Here is a 23,631-nt window from a genome sequence, read left to right as displayed (position 1 = left end):
GGGAAGTCAGATCCCTGTCAGGGCAGGAGGCTAAACTGTTCTGAAATAAGCCCCCAGGGGCAACAGAGACTGTGGGAGTTCTCTCACCAACCTCCTTGCTGGCCTATGATGAAAAAGGCTCAGTAGACTGTAACCCTGGCCCTAGAGAGAGAAGGGCTATGTGGAGGGTCACAGTCAGCCACTGAGGCTAGCATAAACCGCCTAGAAGCGCCAGACTCATGGGGGCAAGGTCAGAGCTCTATCACACTCCAGAATAACTCAAATCCTTTTAATCTCTCATATGACTATTCCCTTTGTTGGGAAAGTTGTTGTCAAAAACTATGTATACATTAGTTGTAATTTTTTTGTTTTTGTTAATCCAGAAGCCATAATTTTTATTATTTACCTCCACATATATTCTAGAAAGTTTGGTTGCCTTGTCACAGGACAAGAAGAATTAGTCTTTCCATGCAGATTTCCATATTGAATGCTTCATATGATACTCTGAGCAAGTTACTGCTCTGGAAGGAAACTTGAAGACATAAAGCATTCTTCTGTGGGGCTATAGGAATCCAAATCTCCTGTGTCTATATGATGACTGCAGGACATAAGTTAATTGTAGATTTTGGGATTTTGTAAAAAAAATTTTTTTTAATGGAAAGATTCTGCTTGTAATCAGAACTAAACCTTACAGGACCAAATTTGTTCACCAGTGCTGGTGCAGGGAGGTATAAAGTGAGGTCTCCATGCCAGCAAGGACCTATGTGCCCCAGTGGCAATATGCAATTAAAGGCTGTAATCTTCTCCACTCTGTTCTGTTGGAGTTTTCGTCAGGTTGAGAGGGGGTTAGTTTTAATTTACAGCCAGGGAGACCTGATAGCAAATGTTGCAGAAGCGATAACCTGATTTAGTTTAAGCCTTAGCACCGAGAACACCCTTTCCAAGACAGTGCATTTAATTTGGACTGTACAGCATGAACTCTGCATGAGTCTAGATGTTTATATGTTTTCTGTCTAATACGAGGTTACAATTATATTACTTTGTGTATATCATAATAAAAACATTTATTTTATAACATGCATATTTTATAAAATAAAGAGCACTGTCCCTTTTCTAGAGTTCATATGGTACTGTGAAAGGATAAGCCTTTTGATAGAATCTCCATTAGGTGCCTGATAAAAGTGGAGAAGGGAAAGGAGGAAGACCCCACTGAAAAGAGAAAACACTGAGAAGTATACTTTTCATCATTAGAAATTGTAATTTTCTCAAATCTTTTGTTCTCATGATAGCGCATCTTGTAATATATTTACATACCCCACAATGTTCTAGAGGAAAAATAAAGTTCTCTGTGATTTTATTACTCTTTCACTTTTAGACCAATTAATCAAAATCATTCAGAAAAAAATATCTGCATCTATGGGAAGTCATATAACCCTATTTTCACTGTAACAGTGGAAATTATTAAAGTGAATGTTTCTAGTAAATTATACATTACTTTGACATTTTTAGACACACATTGGTATCAATTTCGATCCCACACTTTAAAACTCTTGAGTTATTTTTATAATACAACACAAAAATAAAGCTAAATGCATGGCAAAAAATAAAATATGCAAGGAGCTTTTATTTTTCAATATACAAAATTCCCTTTGACAAATTTAGGGTTTTTTTTTTTAAAAATCCCTTCATTATTCATCAATTTTGATTGGTGCACTGAAAATTTATTTATTTGTCAGATGAAATTATTTTTAGCAGTTTTTTTTTAATGGCTTGGAAATGTATTTATATAAGTGGTTTGCAGCTCTGTGTACAGTATTATTTTCTTTACACTGTGTTCCGTAAATCTAAGTTTTTTGCAGCAGAATGTTCATATGTTTCCTGTGTTTTCTTGTTTTATTAAAATTAAAGTGAATTATTAAAATTACTCAATTCCTGTTAATATTCTCAGGCATTGAATTAGGAAATCCTATTATGCTGTAAAAAGCTGTGATAATATAAGTTGCTCCCTTACATAAATAAATAAATGTCCGGTATTACAGAAGGCTTTAAGCTGCGAGAAAAAAATGGAAGAAGTCTTTTATCCTGGTTTTTAGAGGGCATCAGCAGCTTGCTTTTATGAAAAAGTAACAGCTAAATGCACTGCAAATAATTTGCAGTAATCCAGTTCAGTGATTCATGTGTCTGCTTTAATGGGTCATAATTCAGGGTAAAGTAACTGAGTGCAGTCAGAGTGCAGACACTGCTTATGCCAGGGACAGTATCTCTTCATAAAACACACCTCAGCAGAAGCAGTTTGCCAGCCCCCTAATACCCTCTGATGTTTTGATGTCCTGCATATTTTTCCGATTAAGTTTTGAGTGCCATGTTTTTAGTTGTATTTCCACATTCATTATCCTCACGTAGACCCTTCAGCGGGTTTGCCATATATGATTATTTTTTTAATGATGCCTTTCTTTCCACTTCAGCAGTTTAATAATCTAGCACATGGCTGCTTCTCAGTACTCAGCATTCACCTCCCCAGTACAGAAGAGGACATGTGGTTTGGCTTCAAAATTCCATTTGCAGCATTAGAAATGCATATTCCCTATGGACAACATTTGTTTGACATAACCATTCATTTTTATTACCTCTTTAAATATGTTTATCCAGAGTTATCAATAATCATAAATAACTTGTATTCTCTTCTTGTCCTGTTTTCTTCCACAGACAAAATTGCTTACCCAGTACATATTAAATCTCGGCAAGTATGATCAAAGCTACGACATCAGAGACCGTACAAGATTTATTAGGCAGCTTATTGTTCCGAATGAGAAGAGTGGAGCTTTAAGCAAATATGCCAAAAAAATATTTCTGGCACAGAAACCTGCCCCATTGCTTGAGTCTCCTTTTAAAGGTATGACTGCCAAAATCATCTGCAGAATGTTTATAGCCTAAAGCAATGTGGCAGGATATTCTATTTCTAATATGCCTAAAATTGTGTCACTTAGCAAATACAAATGAGAACAGTATGCACTTTGCTTAATCACTTGCTTTTCAACAAGTAATGTTTAAAGTCATAACAACATCTTGGTTTGTATGTTGCCTACATATATTTACCTGATAATCCTGAACATGCGTATTGATTTCTATTCATGTTGGTTTTAAATTTGATTTGGATAATAGAAAGTATATATCTCAAGTAAGAGTAAACTTGTCTTTTATTTAGACAGATATCTTTGCCGCTCAGCAAGATTGTCCACATTAAGAGGGATATTAATGTAACTATTGTTAATGCATTAGCCATATGAAATTTAATAAAAATGTAATCTATTCAGATTATTGTTCAGATGTGGCTATTTCCCTGATACTTGTTTCCTCTAGGTATTTTTAAAAATCAAAACAGTTTTAATAGGAGAGAATACTATATAATTATCTTCCCAATAAAAAATATAATCTTTGCCATTTTAATTTGTATATAGTTATTTAATCCTGGGTCTAAAGCTCTAAAAGCAACTTCATTTTGGAAAAAAAAATATTAAAATTCTGGATGTGTTTGTGCCAAGACATGTATATGGATTGTTTAGCTGTGCTGTCATTCTTAATATTCACAGTAAAGTAATTTTTAGAGAAGCTACATTTCAGAGCAACACCTCTAAACACACTGACTGATTAGCTTTTTTATTGACCATTATGGGGGAGATTATTGTAATCTATGGACTGAAATCAGTTTTTTGACCTATGAAGAGCTTCCTAGTTTATATTTATTCCATGACATTTGAGGTAATATGCCAATTACCTTTAGCCATGATTAAGATTGCTCTTTGTGATATAGAGCTCATGTTGTTTGTATATTTTTCCCCTTCCCCCTTTTTTTTTTAATAGATAGGGATCGTTTCCAGCTTGGCACCTTATCTCATACTTTGAACACCAAAGCCACTGGGTACCTGGAGTTATCTAATTGGCCAGAGGTGGCGCCTGACCCATCAGTGCGAAATGTTGAAGTAATTGAGTTGGTACGCTGACATTAAGAGTAACTTTGTTTAACGTATTTGTAGACATTTAAGATAAAATAGTCTTGTTATATAAAAGATTTTCTTTCCTTCAAAATGGTTTTAAATTATTCTTTTGGTTTGTGTAAATTATAAATTAAATCCACTCATCTTATGTGGCCTACATTTGAAAATGGAGATTTCCAGGTTTTAAATATTTATTCTACATGTAATATTCCTTTTCATGGGGGAAAAAATTAGATTTCCCCCACTGTGATGCAGTGCGTGTTTCCTCATGGAAAATGTTCCTTTCTTCCATCTTCCTCACTTCCGTGAGTTTTCTTCACCTTGGTTTGAGTTTTTGTAAGTTGTGCAGAAACATTTTGATTGCAGTTGGTGGTGCATAAGTTGCAGTAAAAGAAACTTCTTTCCATTTAATGTAACCTTTAATCCACTCTAAGCCTAAACAGAAGAAAATAAGAAAATATCATTATAAACAAGAGTGAACAACGAACTCAAAGATAAACCATGAATGTGTCCTTTGCATATCTTTCATAGGATAATGGGGATGGAGAATGAAACAGTGGTATGCAAAATCTATTCAGAAAACCTAAAATGCACAATGTATAACTTTTCTTCATCTTCTGATGGGATACTCAGTTTTTTAATTAAGAATCAGTCTTCCACCTTCATACTAATTTCATGCTTAAATTGTGAACTCAAAACAGGGTGTAGTCTTTCTGTGTGTTTGTATGTCATGTAGCATGATGGGGCCCTGATCCTGAATGGAGCCTCTAGGCGCCACATGAATATGTGATGGGTGGGATTTTATTTTCAAAATCATCTAACTGAGAGCACAAGTCCCATTCAGTCAGTGGGACTTGTCCTCCTGAATCATTCAGGAGGACTTTTGAAAAGTGTGTGTGTGTGTGTGTGTGTGTAAATAACTATTGTGACATCAGAGGTGAGCTAGACAGCCCCCAAAACAGAAAAGCTTCTGTAAAGGAATGTGATCTCTGTCCTGAGCAACTGCCAGGCTAAATTAAATATGATATACTTAGTGGGCAGTCAGACGAGCAGGGACAATGAGGCAGCCAATAAGATAAGTTACAAGGGCTAGGGCATAGCATGTTCTTCTTCGAGTGATTGCTCACATCCATTCCAGTTAGGTGTGCGCGCCGCGCGTGCACGTTCGTCGGAAACTTTTTACCCTAGCAACTCCAGTGGGCCGGCAGGTCGCCCCCTGGAGTGGCGCCGCCATGGCGCCCAATATATATCCCTGCCGGCCCGCCCGCTCCTCAGTTCCTTCTTACCGCCGTGTCGGTCGTTGGAACTGTGGAGCGCGGCATAGCTGTCCTCCACGTCCCTAGCTCTCCTAGTTTCTATCGCTTGTTTATCGCTTATCTCTAGTTCTATATAGTTGTTAATTAGTATTGTTAAGTAGATAGTTTAGTAAATAGCTGTTAAGTAGTTTCTTGCCGGGGGCTTAGCCCTTCCCGGCACCGGGCGCCAGGCTCATGCCTGTTTCGCCAGGCTTCAAGCAGTGTGCGGCCTGCAAGAAGCCCATGCCTACCAGCGATCCCCACGAAGCGTGCCTGAAGTGCCTCGGGGAATCGCACAGATCTGACAAGTGCCGCATCTGTAAGGCTTTTAAGCCGAGGACAAAAAAGGAGAGGGATCAGAGGCTCCGAACTCTCCTAATGGAGGCGGCACTTGACCCGTCGACTTCGCAGACCGTGGTTTCGGCACCGGCACCGGATCGCTCCGGCACCGAGAAGACTCCTCGGCACCGACCTTCTCCGGCACCGGAATCAGAGCCTAGGCCGTCGAAGTCTAATACTCCGGCCAGGCAGACCCGGCTTGAACGCCCGGCCTCGACATCGGCCGCGGCGCCGCCGGCACCGTCAGCACCGTTGACTCCGGGCCCGGCGGGTCTGTTGAGTCCGGTGCCGCCGAGCTCCCCCATGAGATCTGGGGTTGAGATAATGGTCCCATCCACACCGGAGACCTTCGCCTCGGCTCGGGACCTTATTGCCCTGACGGAGCCTACTCGGCTGCCACCCCCGGTTCCTCTGGTGCGGGTCACGTCCAGAGGCAAGCCCATGATGTCGGCACCGCCCACGGACAGTCGTTCGCCATCCAGGCCCCGACGTCTTGGGCGCTCCAGATCCCGACGCCGCTCGCAGTCCCGGCACCGCTCCCCTCAGCGGTACCGGTCGCACTCGCGGCACCGGTCGGCATCGAGACGGTCGCGGTCAGGCTCCAGTCGACACCGGCACCGCGACTCCAGGAGCAGGTCCCGACGCTACTCGCCGCACCGGTCGACCTCCCGGCACCGAGCTGGTGGCAGGTCCCGGTCCCGGTCGATCTCCCGGCACCGAGCTGGTAGTAGGTCCCGGCACCGAAGCGGCGCCCGGCACCGTGACAGATCCCGGTCCCGAAGCGGCGCCCGGCACCGTGACAGATCCCGGTCCCGAAGCAGCGCCCGGCACCGTGACAGATCCCGGTCCCGAAGCAGCGCCCGGCACCGTGACAGATCCCGGTCCCGATCCCGGCACCGTTATGACTCCCGGCACCGGTCCCCGGCACCGAGACGATCCTCCGTGCCGGCCCGCGCAGACCCGTACCATCCAGGGTCGGCCCCGCCGTGGCCCTCCAGGCAGCCGTCCGTGTCCTCCCAGACGGACAGCGGCTATGCGCTGGGCACCGACCGGCAGGCGGCGCTGTTTGCTGATCCGCCGCTGCAGGACCAAGGCCCCCCACAGTGGGGATTCTGGACACCCTGGGCGTACCATCAGGCCCAGGGCCTCCAGCAGCTCCCTGCTAGGCCGGCGACTGCGGAGCGTAGGGCCCCTGAAGCCTCTTTGTCTCGCCCCCCTCCCTCCCCGGAAGGGGACGAAGGGTCCAAACAGCAGGACTCCGCTGCGGCTCCGGAGACAGAGGCGAGGGCTGAGGAAGACCCTCAGTTGGACACTATTGTGCCTGGGGTCTCATCATCCTCCTCCCCGGATGAGGCGGTGGCGGGTACCTCCTCCAACAGTCCCCCCCCGCTGGATCTCAGGGCGCACCAGGACCTCCTCAGGCGATTGGCTCAAAACCTGAGTCTGCAGGCAGAGGAGGTCTCGGAGATAGAGGACCCAATTGTCACCATCCTCTCTTCCGATGCTCCCACCAGGGTCGCCCTGCCGTTTATACGGACCATTCAGGCCAATGCCAATACTATCTGGCAGTCCCCGGCCTCCATCCCTCCGACAGCGAAAGGAGTCGAGAGGAAGTACATGGCCCCTTCTAAGGGGTACGAATATTTACATGTTCACCCGACTCCCGGTTCACTGGTAGTGCAATCGGTGAACGATAGGGAGCGTCACGGCCAGGAGGCTCCGGCCCCCAAATCCAGAGAAGCCAGGCGGATGGACCTCCTTGGCCGTAAGGTGTATTCGGCTGGGGCGCTGCAGCTCAGGGTCTCTAACCAACAGGCCCTGCTGAGCAGATACGCCTTTAACTCCTGGGTGGCAGTGGACAAATTTAAGGAGCTGCTGCCACAGGATGCTCGCCAAGAGTTCACGGCCATCTTGGACGAAGGCAAGAAGGTCGCGCGCACGGCCTTGCAAGCCTCCTTGGACGCTGCGGACTCGGCTGCCCGTACCCTCGCGTCAGGAGTTACGATGCGTCGCATCTCCTGGCTGCAGGTTTCCGGCCTTCCGCCAGAGCTCCAGCACACGATACAGGACCTTCCTTTCGAAGGCCAGGGCCTGTTTTCCGATAAGACAGACCCCAGACTTAAGAGTTTAAAGGACAACCGGGTCATTGCGCGGTCCCTCGGGATGCACACCCCCGTGACACAGCGTAGACCCTTTAGGCCGCAACAACAGCAGCACCGTCGGCCGTTTTCCCAGTTCCGCCAGCGGCAGGACCCTTACAGGCGCCGCGGCAGGAACGGGAGGCGCAGGCAGTCGGGGAACCAAGGGGGGCAGAACCAAGGCTCCTCAAAACCCCCGCCTGGTCCTAAGCCTTCATTTTGAAGGTGCGCTCGAGGGCGCAGTAACAGTTTCCCCTACGGATCCTTCCCCTCCGTTTTCCAACCGCCTTTCGTTTTTCCTCCCGGCGTGGTCCCAAATAACATCGGACCGCTGGGTCTTGAGCGTGGTGCAGACGGGGTACCGCCTGCAGTTTGTTTCGTTCCCTCCTTCCCGCCCTCCTTCCTCGTCCCTCTTCAGGGACCCCTCTCACGAGCAATTCCTTCGGCAGGAGGTGCAGACGCTCCTCAGCAAAGGAGCTATAGAGGCGGTTCCCGAAAACGAGAAAGGCAAGGGGTTTTATTCCCGCTATTTTCTGATCCCCAAGGCCAAGGGGGGCCTCAGGCCTATCCTCGACCTGCGAGAACTCAACAAATACCTCGTGAAGTTGAAGTTCCGCATGGTATCCCTGGGGACCATTATTCCATCCCTGGATCCGGGAGACTGGTACGCCGCCCTCGACATGCAGGACGCGTATTTCCACGTTGCCATTTGGCCACGCCACAGACGCTTCCTCCGCTTCGTTGTGGGGGCTCGTCATTATCAATTTGCGGTCCTCCCGTTTGGCCTGTCCACGGCCCCGAGGGTGTTTACAAAATGCATGGCAGTTGTCGTGGCGCATCTTCGGCGCAACCGTGTCCACGTGTTCCCTTATCTGGACGATTGGTTGATTCGGGGCACGTCGGAACAGCAGGTGTACAGCCATGTCCGCGTGATCACCGGCATGTTTGCGAGTCTGGGCCTCTTGATAAACACAGACAAGTCCACCCTGAGGCCCACTCAGAAGGTGGAATTTATCGGGGCCGTCCTGGACGCCACTGTGGGCAGGGCCTCGCTGCCTCGGCAGCGGTTCCAGACCATGGCGGCGATCGTTCAACGCTTGCGGTCAGCCCCGTTGACGTCAGTGAGGACATGTCTAACCCTGTTAGGCCACATGGCGGCGTGCACTTTTGTGACCGACTACGCTCGGCTCCGCATGAGGCCTCTCCAGCTGTGGCTTATCAGTCATTACAGACCAAGGCAACCGCTAGACATGTTAATCACAGTCCCCCAGAAGGTCTTAGATTCCCTCGGCTGGTGGGTGGACCAGTCCGTATTGTGTGCAGGTCTTCCCTTTCACCCGTCTCAGCCCTCGGTATCCCTGACAACGGATGCCTCAGATCTAGGCTGGGGGGCCCACCTAGGGACCCTGCGGACGCAGGGCCTATGGTCCCAGGAGGAGGTGGGGCTACATATCAACATGAGGGAGTTGAGAGCGGTCCGCCTTGCTTGCCAAACGTTTTGTCATCAGCTTCAGGGTCGTTGTGTAGCCGTGTTCACGGACAACACGACGACCATGTATTATATCAACAAGCAGGGCGGCACCAGGTCCTCCTCCCTGTGCCTCGAGGCGATACGACTCTGGGACTTTTGCGTAGCCCACTCCATTCACCTCAAGGCTTCCTTCCTTCCCGGAGTACGGAACACGCTGGCGGATCGATTGAGCAGATCCTTCCTGTCACACGAGTGGTCCCTTCGACCGGACGTCGCTCTCTCCATTTTCCGGAGGTGGGGTTATCCCCGGGTGGACCTCTTTGCGTCCAAGGGGAACAGGAAGTGCCAAGCGTTCTGCTCCTTTCAGGGCAGGGAGCCGGGGTCGATAGCGGATGCCTTCCTCATCCAGTGGTCGACCCACCTGTACTATGCGTTTCCTCCGTTCCCTCTGGTTCACAAGGTCCTCCTGAAGGTGCGCAGAGACAGGGCTCGTGTTATCATGGTGGCCCCGGCATGGCCCAGACAGCACTGGTACACCATGCTGCTAGACTTGGCCGTAGCCGACCCAGTTCCCCTGCCCCTTCATCCGGACCTGATTACCCAGGACCACGGGTCCCTCTGTCACCCAGACCTGCAGTCGCTGCACCTAGCGGTGTGGCTCCTGCGTGGCTAACTGGTTCCGAGCTGCGCTGCTCCACGCCTGTGAGAGAGGTGCTCTTGAGCAGCAGGAAACCATCCACAAGAGCCACATATTCGGCAAAATGGAAACGCTTCTCCTGTTGGTGCGTAGAGAGAAATCTCCGCCCTATGGAAGTTTCGGTATCCGAAATCTTAGATTATGTTTGGTCCCTCAAAGAACATGGTCTGGCCTTATCGTCGTTGCGAGTCCATCTGGCAGCTATCTCCACCTTTCACCCGGGTGCGGACGGTCGCTCCGTTTTTTCTCACCCGACGGTGTCGAGATTCCTTAAGGGGCTGGAACGGTTATTCCCTAACGTCCGTCCCCCTGCTCCAACCTGGGATCTTAACCTGGTGTTGTCCCGGCTCATGGGGCCCCCCTTTGAGCCGTTAGCTACTTGCTCCCTGCTTTACCTCTCTTGGAAGGCTGCCTTTCTAGTAGCTATCACCTCAGCTAGACGGGTGTCGGAACTCCGAGCCCTTGTGGTGGACCCCCCATACACGGTCTTCCACAAAGACAAGGTGCAGCTTAGACCACACCCTGCCTTTCTACCCAAGGTGGTCTCAGCCTTCCACGTCAACCAAGAGATTTTCCTCCCGGTTTTTTTCCCAAAACCTCACTCCTCAGGCAGGGAGCAGCAGCTCCACTCGCTGGATGTCCGTAGAGCTCTCGCGTTCTAGATAGAGAGGACCAAACCCTTCCGCAAATCCCCCCAGCTTTTCGTGGCGGTAGCGGACCGTATGAAAGGGCTTCCTATCTCCTCCCAGAGGTTATCCTCGTGGGTTACGTCCTGTATCAGGACCTGTTATGACTTGGCCCATGTCCCTACGGGCCGTGTGACTGCGCATTCTACCAGGGCGCAGGCGTCGTCGCTGGCTTTCCTGGCCCGTGTGCCCATCCAGGAAATCTGTCGGGCAGCGACCTGGTCATCGGTCCACACCTTTGCTTCCCACTACGCCCTGGTACAGCAGTCGAGAGAGGATGCGGCCTTCGGAACTGCAGTGCTCCATGCCGCGACTTCTCACTCCGACCCCACCGCCTAGGTATGGCTTGGGAGTCACCTAACTGGAATGGATGTGAGCAATCACTCGAAGAAGAAAAGACGGTTACTCACCTTTGTAACTGTTGTTCTTCGAGATGTGTTGCTCACATCCATTCCACACCCGCCCTCCTTCCCCACTGTCGGAGTAGCCGGCAAGAAGGAACTGAGGAGCGGGCGGGCCGGCAGGGATATATATTGGGCGCCATGGCGGCGCCACTCCAGGGGGCGACCTGCCGGCCCACTGGAGTTGCTAGGGTAAAAAGTTTCCGACGAACGTGCACGCGCGGCGCGCACACCTAACTGGAATGGATGTGAGCAACACATCTCGAAGAACAACAGTTACAAAGGTGAGTAACCGTCTTTTGTAAAGAGTTGGGATCTCTTCTTTAGTAAATGGATGATGCGTTTGCTACTATTCCAGCTGAAACTGCAGCAAAAATGGGTCTTAAGGAGGGACTTGAATGAGGGGATGTCTGAGGGCAAGCTAATCAGTTCAGGAAGGGCATTCCAGGGGTAGAGGAGGGCCTGAAAGAAGGTGTGAATACATCTTTATACCTAATATTGAAGATAGTAAGGTGTTTGCCTGCTGCAGTCACAGGAAATTGATCATGTGAGATATATCCACTTGTGTCTAATAGAGTACCGCTGAGGGATCTTGACACATGACAGTCCTTCTCCAAGGGTATTGCCAAGAATGTCCTTGGGAAAATTCTTTACTGACTCCAGTTTTGCAGTCTCTTTAATACTACGTATGAGAGAGAACCTGAGTGATTAAGCATCTCAAGGTACCACTGGTATCCAAGTAAATGTTTGTTTTCCCCCCCCCGAATATGAATTGGGAGGTAGAGAATTCAAACGTAGATTAGTCTTTGAGGAAAAAAACATTACCAGAAGTGCCCGTGTTTATACTGAGCTTTAACCAAGTCTCTGTGGTCCCTGTGTTCGTACAATGCAATAGCATCCAACCCTGTTACCATAGCTTCCTGTTCTCTAAATTTTAATGTGATTTCCAAATCACTGCCAGCACTGTGCACCACTCTACTAGCTTAGCTGGCTATCAGTGTTTTTCCCAGGCTACAGCAATCCTCCACAGGTCCTACACTGCTCTATTCCCCTCTCTCTCCCATGGTATAGGGGATTTGGATGAGGAGAAAAGGATATGGTCAGAACACGTGTGTTCTGGTGAGTAAAAATTGCCTGTTGCAGCCTAGAACAAGATAGAGCAGTCCTAAGATTATACTTAAAATTTGAGGCCCCTGAAGGTGGTATATAGCCACCTTTCTCATTCTTTATTCCCTTAAGGCTTCTGGAAAGCTGAGTTCAGTTGCATCCGGTGATCTAGTACTCCTGGTTTTATCATAATGCAATCTATAACAATTTCCCTTATCTTGCATATAATAATCCTTTTTGGAGGCAGTCTGTGATCCCATTTGCTTTCTTTGCCACATTGTCTTTTCCTACATAACTGAATAGAGAAGGAAATTAATTTATGAAATGCTTTCAATTTAAGTTTACATATGTAGAAACATTTCTGATTCACTTACAGGGAAAAGAATGGTCTGTAGCATTAGGCAAGGCAAAGAAAGAGAAACCTGCGGAGAAGTTTTACTCTGATTCAGAGGAGGAGGAGTCAGCCAGTACTACTGACACGGGTATGTATGTGGCTACTAATTACGAGTCTCTTTGATGTATCATACCATCAAAACGTGGTGCTATTACAGCTGGAGCAGTTAAAAAAAATCAGTGTAATGTATAAATGGGGGAATAATGCTTACACTTAACTTCATGGCAGCTGTGTGATAAGTATTAATTGTATGGCTATGTCATCTGTAAGTATGTAAATTACATGAGTTTAATAAACTTTACTTTTGCTTCTTAGTTAAAATACATGGAAAGGCTTTACTCTTATCAAACTTGACTGATCTTGAGAGGTTCTGCAACTCGCTGAAGTCAAATGTGCATACTGTTTAGGAATAAAAATGCCTACAGACATAGTAGGAGGGAGTTGCAAATATTTATCATCTCTCAGGATTGGATCCGAAGTGTTTTAATTGGCTTTTACTGAGGTATCTGTTTTGGCCACATGCAATGGCATGTTGTTAATACTCAGCTACGCTATAGTGCGGCAATACTCAGACTGAGGCTTGAGAAGCCACAAGTGGCTCTTTAATGTGTATCCTGCCGCTCATTGTAGCTCATGATATTAAAACAGTGTGATTTAATTATTAACTATTATTAATTATTATTTGTTATTAACCAATTGTAGTTGATAAAATAATACTTGGTCAGTCTCTCTCAGTGAGAATAATAATAATAATATAAAACTAAATATTTCCCCTGTTATGCTGTTTAAATCTGAATATATAATACTATAGTAAATGAAACAATGAATTCACATGATTGTGGCTCTTTTGGTTAATGATGATCACTGATTTGGCTCCTGAACCACTGAGGTCTGAGTATCACTGCTATAGTATATAATAATAGGAGATATACCTATTTCCTAGAATTGGAAGGGTCCTCAAAAAGTCATCGAGGAGCAAGTACTGATTTTTGCCCCAGATCCTTAAGTGGCCCCCTCAAGGACTGAACTCACAACCCTGGGTTTAGCAGGCCAGTGCTCAAACCACTGAGCTATGGTTTGATTGCATTATGCTCTCACTATAGAGTACCAAACTTTCTATTTAAGTAGATATTGGGCTAATGATGGGGGAAAGAATGGCAGGTGGCTCATATCAGAGGTGTTGTGTGAGATAAGTGAAGTAAGGAACTTTGTGTCCAGATACTCCAGTCTTTTAAGGGTACTTAAAGCCACATAAGCAGCTTCTTGAGGCTGCCCCTCTCCACTGCATCTGAATATAGTTCAGACATAGTGAGCAATCAGGGCCTCAATGTTTAGCATTTGAGAATCAGAAGAATTAGCATGTGTGTATATAAGGTTGAAATGCATGGAAAAGAGATATTTTCACATCTGAATTCCTGCTAAAAAATGAGTGTATCTTAGTAGAGAAGAATTACTTAGGGTGATCAGTGGATGAAGCTAGAAAAGGGTACATTGAAGTTAGATATGAGGAATGTTTTTTCAACTATAAGGTTAGTTAGAGAATGAATAACTTATTGAAATAGGTGGTTAAATCATCATCAATACAGGTGTTCAAGATTAAATAAAATACTTAGGCAATTAGTGTGGAGGGTAGTCCTTCATTAGAGCAAGGGCTTAGACTAGAGGATTCAGTCATTTCTTACTCCTTGTGTTTACATGTATTTTTTTTTCAAGAGTATTGGTAAGAATCTTGGTACAACTAATCAATTTAAAGTGTCCTAATTTGGACAGGTACAGTACTGTGTGTTCAAGAGAACAGCCTTTTGAAATAGCAAAATTTACGAGTTAAGGATAAAGAAAATAAACAAAAAACTTTTGCACTCTGGGTAAATATAAAATGAATCTGGTGAAGAAAATTATGCATTTCTTTTTTATAGCTGTATACACATTTGGGCTCCACTATGTACTACATATATAAAACTATATTAATAAAAATGTAAGTTGCAATGTTTTTGTGTTTTTAGAGAGTGAATCTACTAGTGAAAGTGAAAAAGAGGAAAATGGGAAGGAAGAAGGCAGCAGCATGGAGAATAGTGAGAGTTCAAGTGAAGAACTGAGTGACAGTGAATCAGAGAGCAAAGATGGTACAGCAAAGAAAAAGTTCAAAATTATTAAGGAAAGGTAAATATATTGTGTGTTTTTATCCTTTAAAGAGCATTTCAGAGTGCTTTATCTGTAAACGCTTTTGAATACCAAATTAGGCTACTCTCTTTGCTCGGTGGAAATATCTGAAAACATTGGCTTAAAAGAGCCATAAACGCCCACACATTTTGAGTGACATTACCTTTTTCAGTATAATTTGAATGTATGTGTTTCATATTTTCATTAATTCACTCTCATAGACTCATAGACTCTAGGACTGGAAGGGACCTCGAGAGGTCATCGAGTCCAGTCCCCTGCCCTCATGCCTAATTGAACTCTTCTTCAGCTGAATTTTCATACCTCAGTAGCAAAATCTTGGGGTGGCTTTCTGAAAATAGAAGTAACCTTGGGAGGCTGGTTAAGGGATCAGGCAGTTGTATGAAACACTTAATTACCTTTTGCAGCAATTTTGCTGAGGTCTGAAATTAAATCCTTCAACACTTTGCCATTATGTAACTAAGACAATTGATTTTTCTAAATAATGTTATATTAAAAAGATTATGATCCAAATAGAGGCAAGGGCTGTGAAGGGAGACAGTTATAAGATATTTAAGTGTTAGCATTTTTTAAGATTGTCCATTATTAACAGCATTATAATGTATTAAAGTATCATTAAAATTTTGAGTAATTGGGGCTAATACCTTGGATTGTATGAATCTGTTTTTTCCACTGCTGTCAGCAAGTGGCCTCTGCAGACATGATCGCCCTTTACTCTGTAGCCTGCTGCCAGCTCACTTGATGAGTTTGCAGCTCAGCTCAGTCGTGGCTGACAGCGCTGATTGGGGCGCAGCACGCACTCTGCTCCTTTTATTACAGACGGTAATTAAAGCAGCTCGCCCTGCCACTTCCATAACAAACACAGCATAATGCCCTAATTATGACTTTATTAATTTAAGTCAGGATTTAATGATTTTAAAAGTGATTTATATTGTTTTTCCTGTTCAGAACAAATGAAATCTGTAGGTTAAATTAATACAGGCTTTTCATCATTGCAAAGTTAAAAAGCTAGTTACCAGTAAATTCTTTTCATTAGATTAACATGTGAAATTCTAAGTAGTAAGGTAAACAATGATTACCCATCAAAATTGAATGATGCATAATAAAATAATACTTTTATCTTGAAAATCTTATCTTAAAGCTAGAAGCTGTGTTTATTCAAAACGAATTGCTTTACTTATTGAACTGAAAGAATATCTGGCTCACAGTGGATTCCTTTTTGATGCAAATACTGTTGTATAGGTTCCATGTTAGGGCCTGTGAGGTAACAGAGATGGATTTGGTTGGCACCAGCTTTGATTGGAATGAATAGCTATGTTTAAACAGAAGAAAATTGTGTCTTTTTTCAGTGACCTCATAAATAAATGTTTGTGGAAGATTTTTGTGTATGCAGTTTAATTCTGATGTTACTTCAAAAACCTCCTATTTCTTTCACTTTGGTTTTGAAAAACAAATATGTTCTTGTAACAGTTGCTTCCTACATGTGGCTGTAGCACTCTTATTCAGTTTTAGATTCATGGCATGTTAAAGCTACTGCCTTACGCAGTATTACTTTCCTTTGATTCTAAAAATATAATGTTTAGCATTAAAATATAATTACATGGTTGTGTAGTGTTACCATGTCTCCATTTTTAATAAGTGAGAATCATATTAGCTTCAGAGAATTCAGTTCTAAGAAATATTGATTTTTTTTCCTCCCAACTTTTTTCTGTCTCCTTAGATTTTTTTCCAGATTTTTTTTTTCTCTCTGTGAAGTATTGTGCATCTTGTAGAACAGTAGCATCACAGGGCACATACCTTCATTTCCCTCAAAGACTTAGCAAAAGTGTAAAAATTGTTTAAAATCCAGAACCAAAATTTCCATTAAAAATCCGTACTCTATATAGTTGCCTTACTCTTGTTGAGTGGTATCTTGCCCTGTGAAATATTCCACGGACATGCATGGGCTATTTCAGTAAGGTACTACTCAGCATGAGAAAGGGTGTGAGAATGTGGCACAACAATAGTACTGTGTGTTGGCCCATTCCAGCATCAGACCAATTCATTTTATAAATGTTTCTCTTTCTAGTTAATTTAATATAGAGGCATGAACGAACAATAGTAAATTGACCAGAAAAGAGATGTTGATTTGCCCCCGAAAAAGCTTTAAAATCCATCCAGATTCCTTTAATCAAAGCTTACTTAGTCTGAAAGTTTCTCAGGGCTTGGCTACACTTGGAGTTGTGCAGTGCTGGGAGTTACAGCTGTCTTCGTACAGCTGTGTAGGGACAGCGCTGCAGTGTGGCCACACTGACAGCTACCAGCACTGCAGTGTGGCCACATTTGCAGCGCTGTTGGGAGTGGTGCATTATGGGCAGCTATCCCACAGAGCACCTCGTCCCATTTTGGCGCCGTGGGTTTCGGGAAGGGTGCGAGTCATTCCGCTTCCTGTCCCAACGCCCCGTGGTGCAACGCTTCACATCCCAGCAGTCACTGTTTTTCCGTCCACATTTGGCACCATCGTGAGTCTCCCAACGGTTTGTGTGCAGCGCGATTTCTGTGGGAAATGGAGCCCGAGCTGCTGAGGACTTCGCTGATGAGTGTCGCCAGCTCATCACGTTTGGCAGTTGAGCTATTCCTTCAGCTTCAAAGTGACAGTGAAGAGTGCGACGATGATATCGAGTTGCCTGACGCGTGTGACGCTGAATTGCTTGTGGCAGTAACGGACATGCTCAGCACCGTGGAACACCGCTTTTGGGCTCAGGAAACAATCACTGAGTGGTGGGATCACATCATCATGGAAGTCTGGGATGACGAGCAGTGGCTGCAGAATTTTCGGATGAGAAAAGCCACTTTCATGGGACTGCGTGAGGAGCTTGCCCCCACCCTGCGGCGCAAGGACACAAGATTGAGAGCTGCCCTGCCAGTGGAGAAGCGGATGGCTATTGCATTCTGGAAGCTGGCAACTCCAGACAGCTACCGATCGGTTGGGAACCAGTTTGGAGTGGGAAAGTCGACCGTTGGAATCGTGTTGATGCAAGTTTGCAGGGCCATTAATCGCATCCTGCTAAGAAGAACCGTGACTCTGGGGAACGTGCAGGACATTGTGGATGGCTTTGCACAAATGGGTTTCCCTAACTGTGGAGGGGCGATCGATGGGACGCATATTCCTATTCTAGCACCACCCCACCTAGCATCCGAGTATATTAATCGGAAGAGGTATTTCTCTATGGTTCTCCAGGAGCTTATAGATCACCGTGGGCGTTCCATTGACATTTACACAGGCTGGCCTGGAAAGGTGCATGATGCATGCATCTTTCGGAACAGTGACCTGTTCAGGAAGCTGCAGGCCGGGACTTTTTTCCCAGACCGGAAAATCACAGTGGGGGACGTCAAAATGCCCATTGTAATCCTTGGAGACCCCACTTACCCATTAATGCCTCGGCTCATGAAACTGTATACAGGGAAGCTTGACAGGAGCAAGGACTGGTTTCAACTACAGGCTGAGCCAGTGCCGAATGACTGTGGAGTGTGCTTTTGGCCGTTTAAAAGAGCGCTGGCATTCTCTGTATGGGAAGCCAGACTTGGGGGAAAGCAGCATCCCTGCTGTTATATCCGCATGCTGTACCCTCCATAATATTTGTGAAGGGAAGTGTGAAACATTCAGTCAGGAATGGACTTCAGAGGTTCAACGCCTGGAGGCTGAGCCAGAGAGCAAACGCCTGGTTTGCACAGCCAGAGAGCAGGGCTACTAGAGAGGCCCAGCACAGGGCTACAAGGATTAGGGATGCCTTGAGGGAGGAATTTGAGGCTGAAAGCCAACAGTAATGTTTGGTGGCTTGCACGGGAGTGAAGTGCAATGGTTACAATGATTTGCAGTGCCTTGTTTTTTCCTTGGGGTACGGTATCTTTCACTTTCTGCAATAATAAAAGCTGTTTTAAAAGCCAAGAAATCATTTATTGAAAAGAAAGTAAGTAAAAGGGCAGGGGGGGTAGGGTGGTGAACTGTACAGTCAGAGGTTTGAATATGTCCTGTCTGGAGTGCTGTGCAATGACTACTGCACTTCAGGATGAAAACTGCTGCATGGTGATGGGGGTTGAGTGCAGAGGGTAAGGGTCGTAGTTCTCAGGGCTGGTGGGTGAACGTACAGGTGTTGGGGGCAGCTGGTGGTGGTAAGAACCTGGATGCTGGAGAAGGGGGTTTTGAGCTGACATTGGGGCATAAAAGAGAGAGCTTTGGGATGGGGGGCGGGGGCGGGGCAGCACGGTAGTGCTCTGCCTGCATGGCTATGAGTGACTGGATACAGTCCGTTTGGCGCACCAGGAGGCTTATCAGCTGCTTTGTGCTTTTCTTCTTAGCCAATTCCTTTCTCCTGCTTTCTCTTTCCCTCCAGTGCTGCATTTTCTCTCTCCAGTCCTGCAGCTTCTTACTCTCTATGACAGACTGATTCATAACTGCTTTCATCATATCTTCTTTGCTTTTTTGTGGCTTTTTCCTCAGGTCTTGTAGCTTTTCAGCAGTCTGATAAGGCCAGTCCATTTCTAGCAGTAGTCAAGGACACTGTGTCATGGTATAATTCCGCACTCTGAACCTTAGCCTCCAAAAGATGGGGTACCAGCATGAATTCCTCTAAGCTCAATTACCAGCTTAGTACTTGTAGCGCTGCCACGAACCAGGAATTCCAGTGCCTGGTACACTCTGGTCCCCCCAAAACCTTGCCCAGGGACCCCCAAGACCTAGTCCCTCTAGATCTTAACACAAGGAAAGTAAACCCTTTCCCTCACCGTTGCCTCTCCCAGGCTTCCCCTCCCTGGGTTACCCTGGAAGATTACTGTGATTCAAACTCCTTGAATCTCAAAACAGAGAGGAAAATCCACCTTCCCTCCTCCTTCTCTCTCCCCCTCCCAGACTCTCCCTGAGAGAGACAGTAATCGTAACACAGAGAGAGAAAATTAACCTTTCTCTCCCTCTTCCCTCCTTTCTCCCCACCAATTCCCTGGTGGATCCAGACCCAGTCCCCTGGGTATCACCAGAATAAAAAAATAATCAGGTTCTTAAACAAAAAAAGCTTTTAATTAAAGAAAGAAAAAACAGTAAAATTTATCTTTGTAAATTTAAGATAGAATATGTTACAGGGTCTTTCAGCTATAGACACAGGGAATACCCTCCCAGCCTAAGTATACAAGTACAAATTAAAATTCTTTCAGCAAAATACAAATTTGAACTCCTTCCAGCCAAATACACAATTGCAAATAAAGAAAACAAACATAAGCCTAACTCAGTTTATCTACCCAGTACTCACTATTCTGAACTTATAAGAACCTGTATCGGAGAGATTGGAGAGAAACCTGGTTGCACGTCTGGTCCCTCTGAGCCACCAGCGTGAACAACCACCAAACACTAACAGCACACACACAAACTTCCCTCCCTCAAGATTTGAAAGTATCCTGTCCCTTGAGTGGTCCTCTGGTCAGGTGACAGCCTGGCTCACTGATCTTGTTAACCCTTTACAGGCAAAAGAGTGGTGATGTACTTCTGTTCTATTAACTCTTACTATCTGTTTATGACATGCCCCCCAAATCGCTGACAGTGTGGAACCACACTGGCAGTGATTTCTCCCTAGAACTCTAGAATAAACAGATCAATAAACACGTGCACCCTTACATATGCCACTAATTATGTAAAACTACAATATTCTTTACATTGTAAGGACAATTGTTAACCAGTTGCTTCTGGGAAACTTTCACGGGAGAGTGCATTAACTCCTTGATCTGTTGCCGCTGCAGATGTTCCTGGATTGTGGAGAGGTTCACCTTTTCCATGCCACTGTCACTTTTCCCTTCATAGTAGACACCATCAGACCACTCAGCATTATTTCCTCCCTGGGCTGTAAACTGACAAACCTGTAAGTCTCTGGAATAAAAGGGCTTGAGAGAATTAACGTGGTACACTCTGGGCTTTAGGGAGTAATTGGGAAATGCTATGAGGTAGTGAGCAGCTCCCATGCACTCTTGGATTGTGAATGGCCCTTCCCATGATGCTTCCATCTTATGGGCCTGTTGCGCCTTCAAGACCATAACCTGGTCTCCTACCTTGAAGGAACGCTCTCTGGTATGTCTATCATACCAGGCCTTTTGCTCTTTCTGAGCATCCCCTAGGTTTTCTCTAGCAAGGGCTAAAGAGTGTTGGAGGGTGTTCTGTAGGTTGCTTACAAAGTCCAGAATGTTAGTTCCTGGAGTGGGTGTAAACCCCTCCCATTGCTGCTTCACCAACTGTAATGGCCCTTTAACCTCATGACCATACACAAGCTCAAACGGTGAGAACCCTAAACTGGGGTGTGGTACAGCCCTGTAAGCAAGAGCAACTGCTGCAACACTAGGTCCCAGTCATTGGAGTGTTCATTCACGAATTTACAGTTCATGGCCCCCAAAGTTCCATTAAACCTTTCCACCAGGCCATTGGTTTGATGGTGGTACGGGGTGGCAACCAAGTGGTTCACCCCATGAGTTTCCCACAGTTCTTTCATGGTCCCTGCCAGGAAATTTGTCCCTGAATCAGTAAGGATGTCGGAGGGCCAGCCTACCCTGGCAAAAATGTCTGTTAGGGCCTGGCACGCAGTTTTAGCCCTGGTGTTGCCTAGAGCTACTGCTTCTGGCCATCGGGTAGCAAAGTCCACGAAAGTCAGTATGTACTGTTTTCCTTTGGGGGTCTTTTTTGGGAAAGGACCCAGAATATCCACAGCTACTCGCTGAAATGGTACCTCAATTATGGGGAGTGGCTGGAGAGGGGCCTTGACCTGGTCTTGGGGCTTTCCCACTTTTTGGCACACCTCACAAGACCGGACATACTTGGCAACATCCTTGCCCATCCCCTCCCAGTGGAAGGACTTCCCCAACCTGTCTTTGATTCTGTTCACCCCAGCATTGCCAGTGGGATGATCATGGGCTAAGCTTAAAAGCTTCCCCCGGTACTTAGTTGGAACCACCAACTGTTTTTGTGGATGCCAGTCTTTCCGGTGTCCACCAGAAAGAGTCTCCTTATAGAAAAGCCCTTGTTCTATAACAAACCGGGATCAGTTAGAAGAGCTGAGAGGCGGTGGAGTGCTCCGTGCCGCTGCCCAAGCTTTCTGAAGGTGTCATCTGCGTCCTGCTCAGTCTAGAACTGTTTCCTGGTGGCTGTAGACACCAGTTCTTCCTTACTGTGAACTTGGGCTTGGTCCCTCAGGAAGCGATGTAGGTGATAGGGTTGTTTTCGTGGCTGGTGAACCGCTCTCCGCTGGTGCACCAGGTGGTATTTCAGGCTCTGGCTGAACCTCTTGGGTATGGTGGTCTGCTGCTTCTGCCAGTTCAGGCTCGCTGGCGCCCTCTGGCGTTGGGGTTGAAGATGCATTTGCAAGTGCTGGCGTCAGTGCTGGCAATGGTTCTGGTGCTGGTTGCGTTTCCAGATCCGGGTCTGGGACTGGAAATACTGTGACTGTGGCAGTCGTTGGCCTGGGATCCGGGTCCACTGCCTCTGTCTGGGTCTCTGCTAACAGAGATGGGGCCTCTGTGGATGGTTCAGGAACAGGGATAGGTCTGGAAGCTTGCCTGGCTTGGCTGCGTGTAACCAGTCCCACCCTCTTGGCCCACTTTACTTGGTTGGCCAAGTCTTCCCCCAGTAGCATGGGGATATGATAATTGTCGTAGACTGCAAATGTCCACATTCCTGACCAGCCTTTGTACTGGACAGGCAGTTTAGCTGTAGGCAAGTTTACAGCTTGTGCCATGAAGGGGTAAATTGTCACTTGGGCCTTTGGGTTGATGAATTTGGGGTCCACTAAGGATTGGTGGATAGCTGACACTTGTGCTCCTGTATCTCTCCATGTGATAACCTTATTTCCGCCCACTCTCAAAATCTCCCTTCGCTCCGAGGGTATATGAGAGGCATCTGGGCCTGGGGATCTTTGGAGTGATGGAGATACAATGAACTGCACTCGGTTGTGGTTCTTGGTGCAGTTGGCCTTTATATGTCCCAGTTCATTACACTTGAAGCATCGCCCAGCTGACTGGTCACTGGGCCGAGGTGGGTTACTGGAGATTGGTGAGGTGAGAGAATAGGGCGTCGGCGGCTTTCCTTGGGTTGTAGGTGGGGTCTTGGGTTGCCCTCGGGTGAAGGGTTTATTGTCGGTGTGACCCCTGTGATATTCACTCTCCTTGATAGTAGCTCTTTTCTTTTCTGCCACTTCCACCCATCTGGCTCCAATCTCCCCCGCTCAGTTACAGTTCTGGGCTTCCCATCTAGGATATACCTTTCTATTTCTTCAGGAACACCCTCTAAGAACTGTTCCAATTGTATTAGGAGGTGCATGTCGTCCAGAGATTTAACATTGGCCCCTGATATCCAGGCATTATAATTCTTTCCAATGTGGTAGGCGTGTCGGATGAATGACACATCTGGTTTCCACCTTAGGGCTCTGAACCTCCGATGGGCATGCTCAGGTGTTAGCCCCATTCTGATTTTGGCCTTGGTTTGAAAAAGTTTATAATCATTCATGTTCTCCTTAGGCATTTCAGCCGCCACCTCTGCTAGGGGTCCACTGAGCAGTGGCCTCAGCACTATCATGTACTGGTCTTCAGAGATGCTGTACCCATGGCAGGTCCTTTCAAAATTTTCTAGGAAGGCCTCAGTGTCATCACCTGTCTTGTAGGTGGGAAATTTCCTGGGATGTGGAACAACAACTGGCGAAGGGTTGTTAGGGTTGGCTGTGTTATTCTGCTTAGCCTGCGCTAATTCCAGTTCATGCTTTCTCTCTCTTTCCCTCTCTTCCCTCTCTTTTTCCCTTATCTCCAGCTCTCTCCTGTGGGCAGCCTCTTTTTCTCTTTCTCTTAGCTCCATCTCTTTTTGTCTCAGTTCTATCTCTTTTTGTTTTATTTCTAGTTCTTTTTGTTTCTTTTCCATGTCTCACTTGTGGTCTGCATCTTTGATTTGTTTC

The 23,631-nt window shown here is 46.2% G+C and overlaps 1 protein-coding gene across 2 annotated transcripts in view; it reads left to right on the top strand.

Moving 5' to 3' along the window:
• The window catches only part of AP3B1 (adaptor related protein complex 3 subunit beta 1), a 312,676-nt gene that overhangs the window by 170,210 nt on the left and 118,835 nt on the right, over positions 1 to 23,631 (top strand). For both annotated transcript variants that reach the window (XM_030566153.1, XM_030566152.1), the window contains exons 16-19: positions 2,686 to 2,872; positions 3,841 to 3,971; positions 12,485 to 12,590; positions 14,506 to 14,662. In XM_030566153.1, coding sequence (XP_030422013.1) covers positions 2,686 to 2,872; positions 3,841 to 3,971; positions 12,485 to 12,590; positions 14,506 to 14,662 — 581 coding nt within the window. The remainder of the gene's footprint in view (positions 1 to 2,685; positions 2,873 to 3,840; positions 3,972 to 12,484; positions 12,591 to 14,505; positions 14,663 to 23,631) is intronic.

Source organism: Gopherus evgoodei, chromosome 6, assembly GCF_007399415.2.
Source record: "Gopherus evgoodei ecotype Sinaloan lineage chromosome 6, rGopEvg1_v1.p, whole genome shotgun sequence".
NCBI classification, from domain to species: Eukaryota; Metazoa; Chordata; order Testudines; family Testudinidae; genus Gopherus; species Gopherus evgoodei.
Note: the sequence above shows the minus strand (reverse complement) of the source record. Positions and strands in the feature narration are given on the sequence as shown.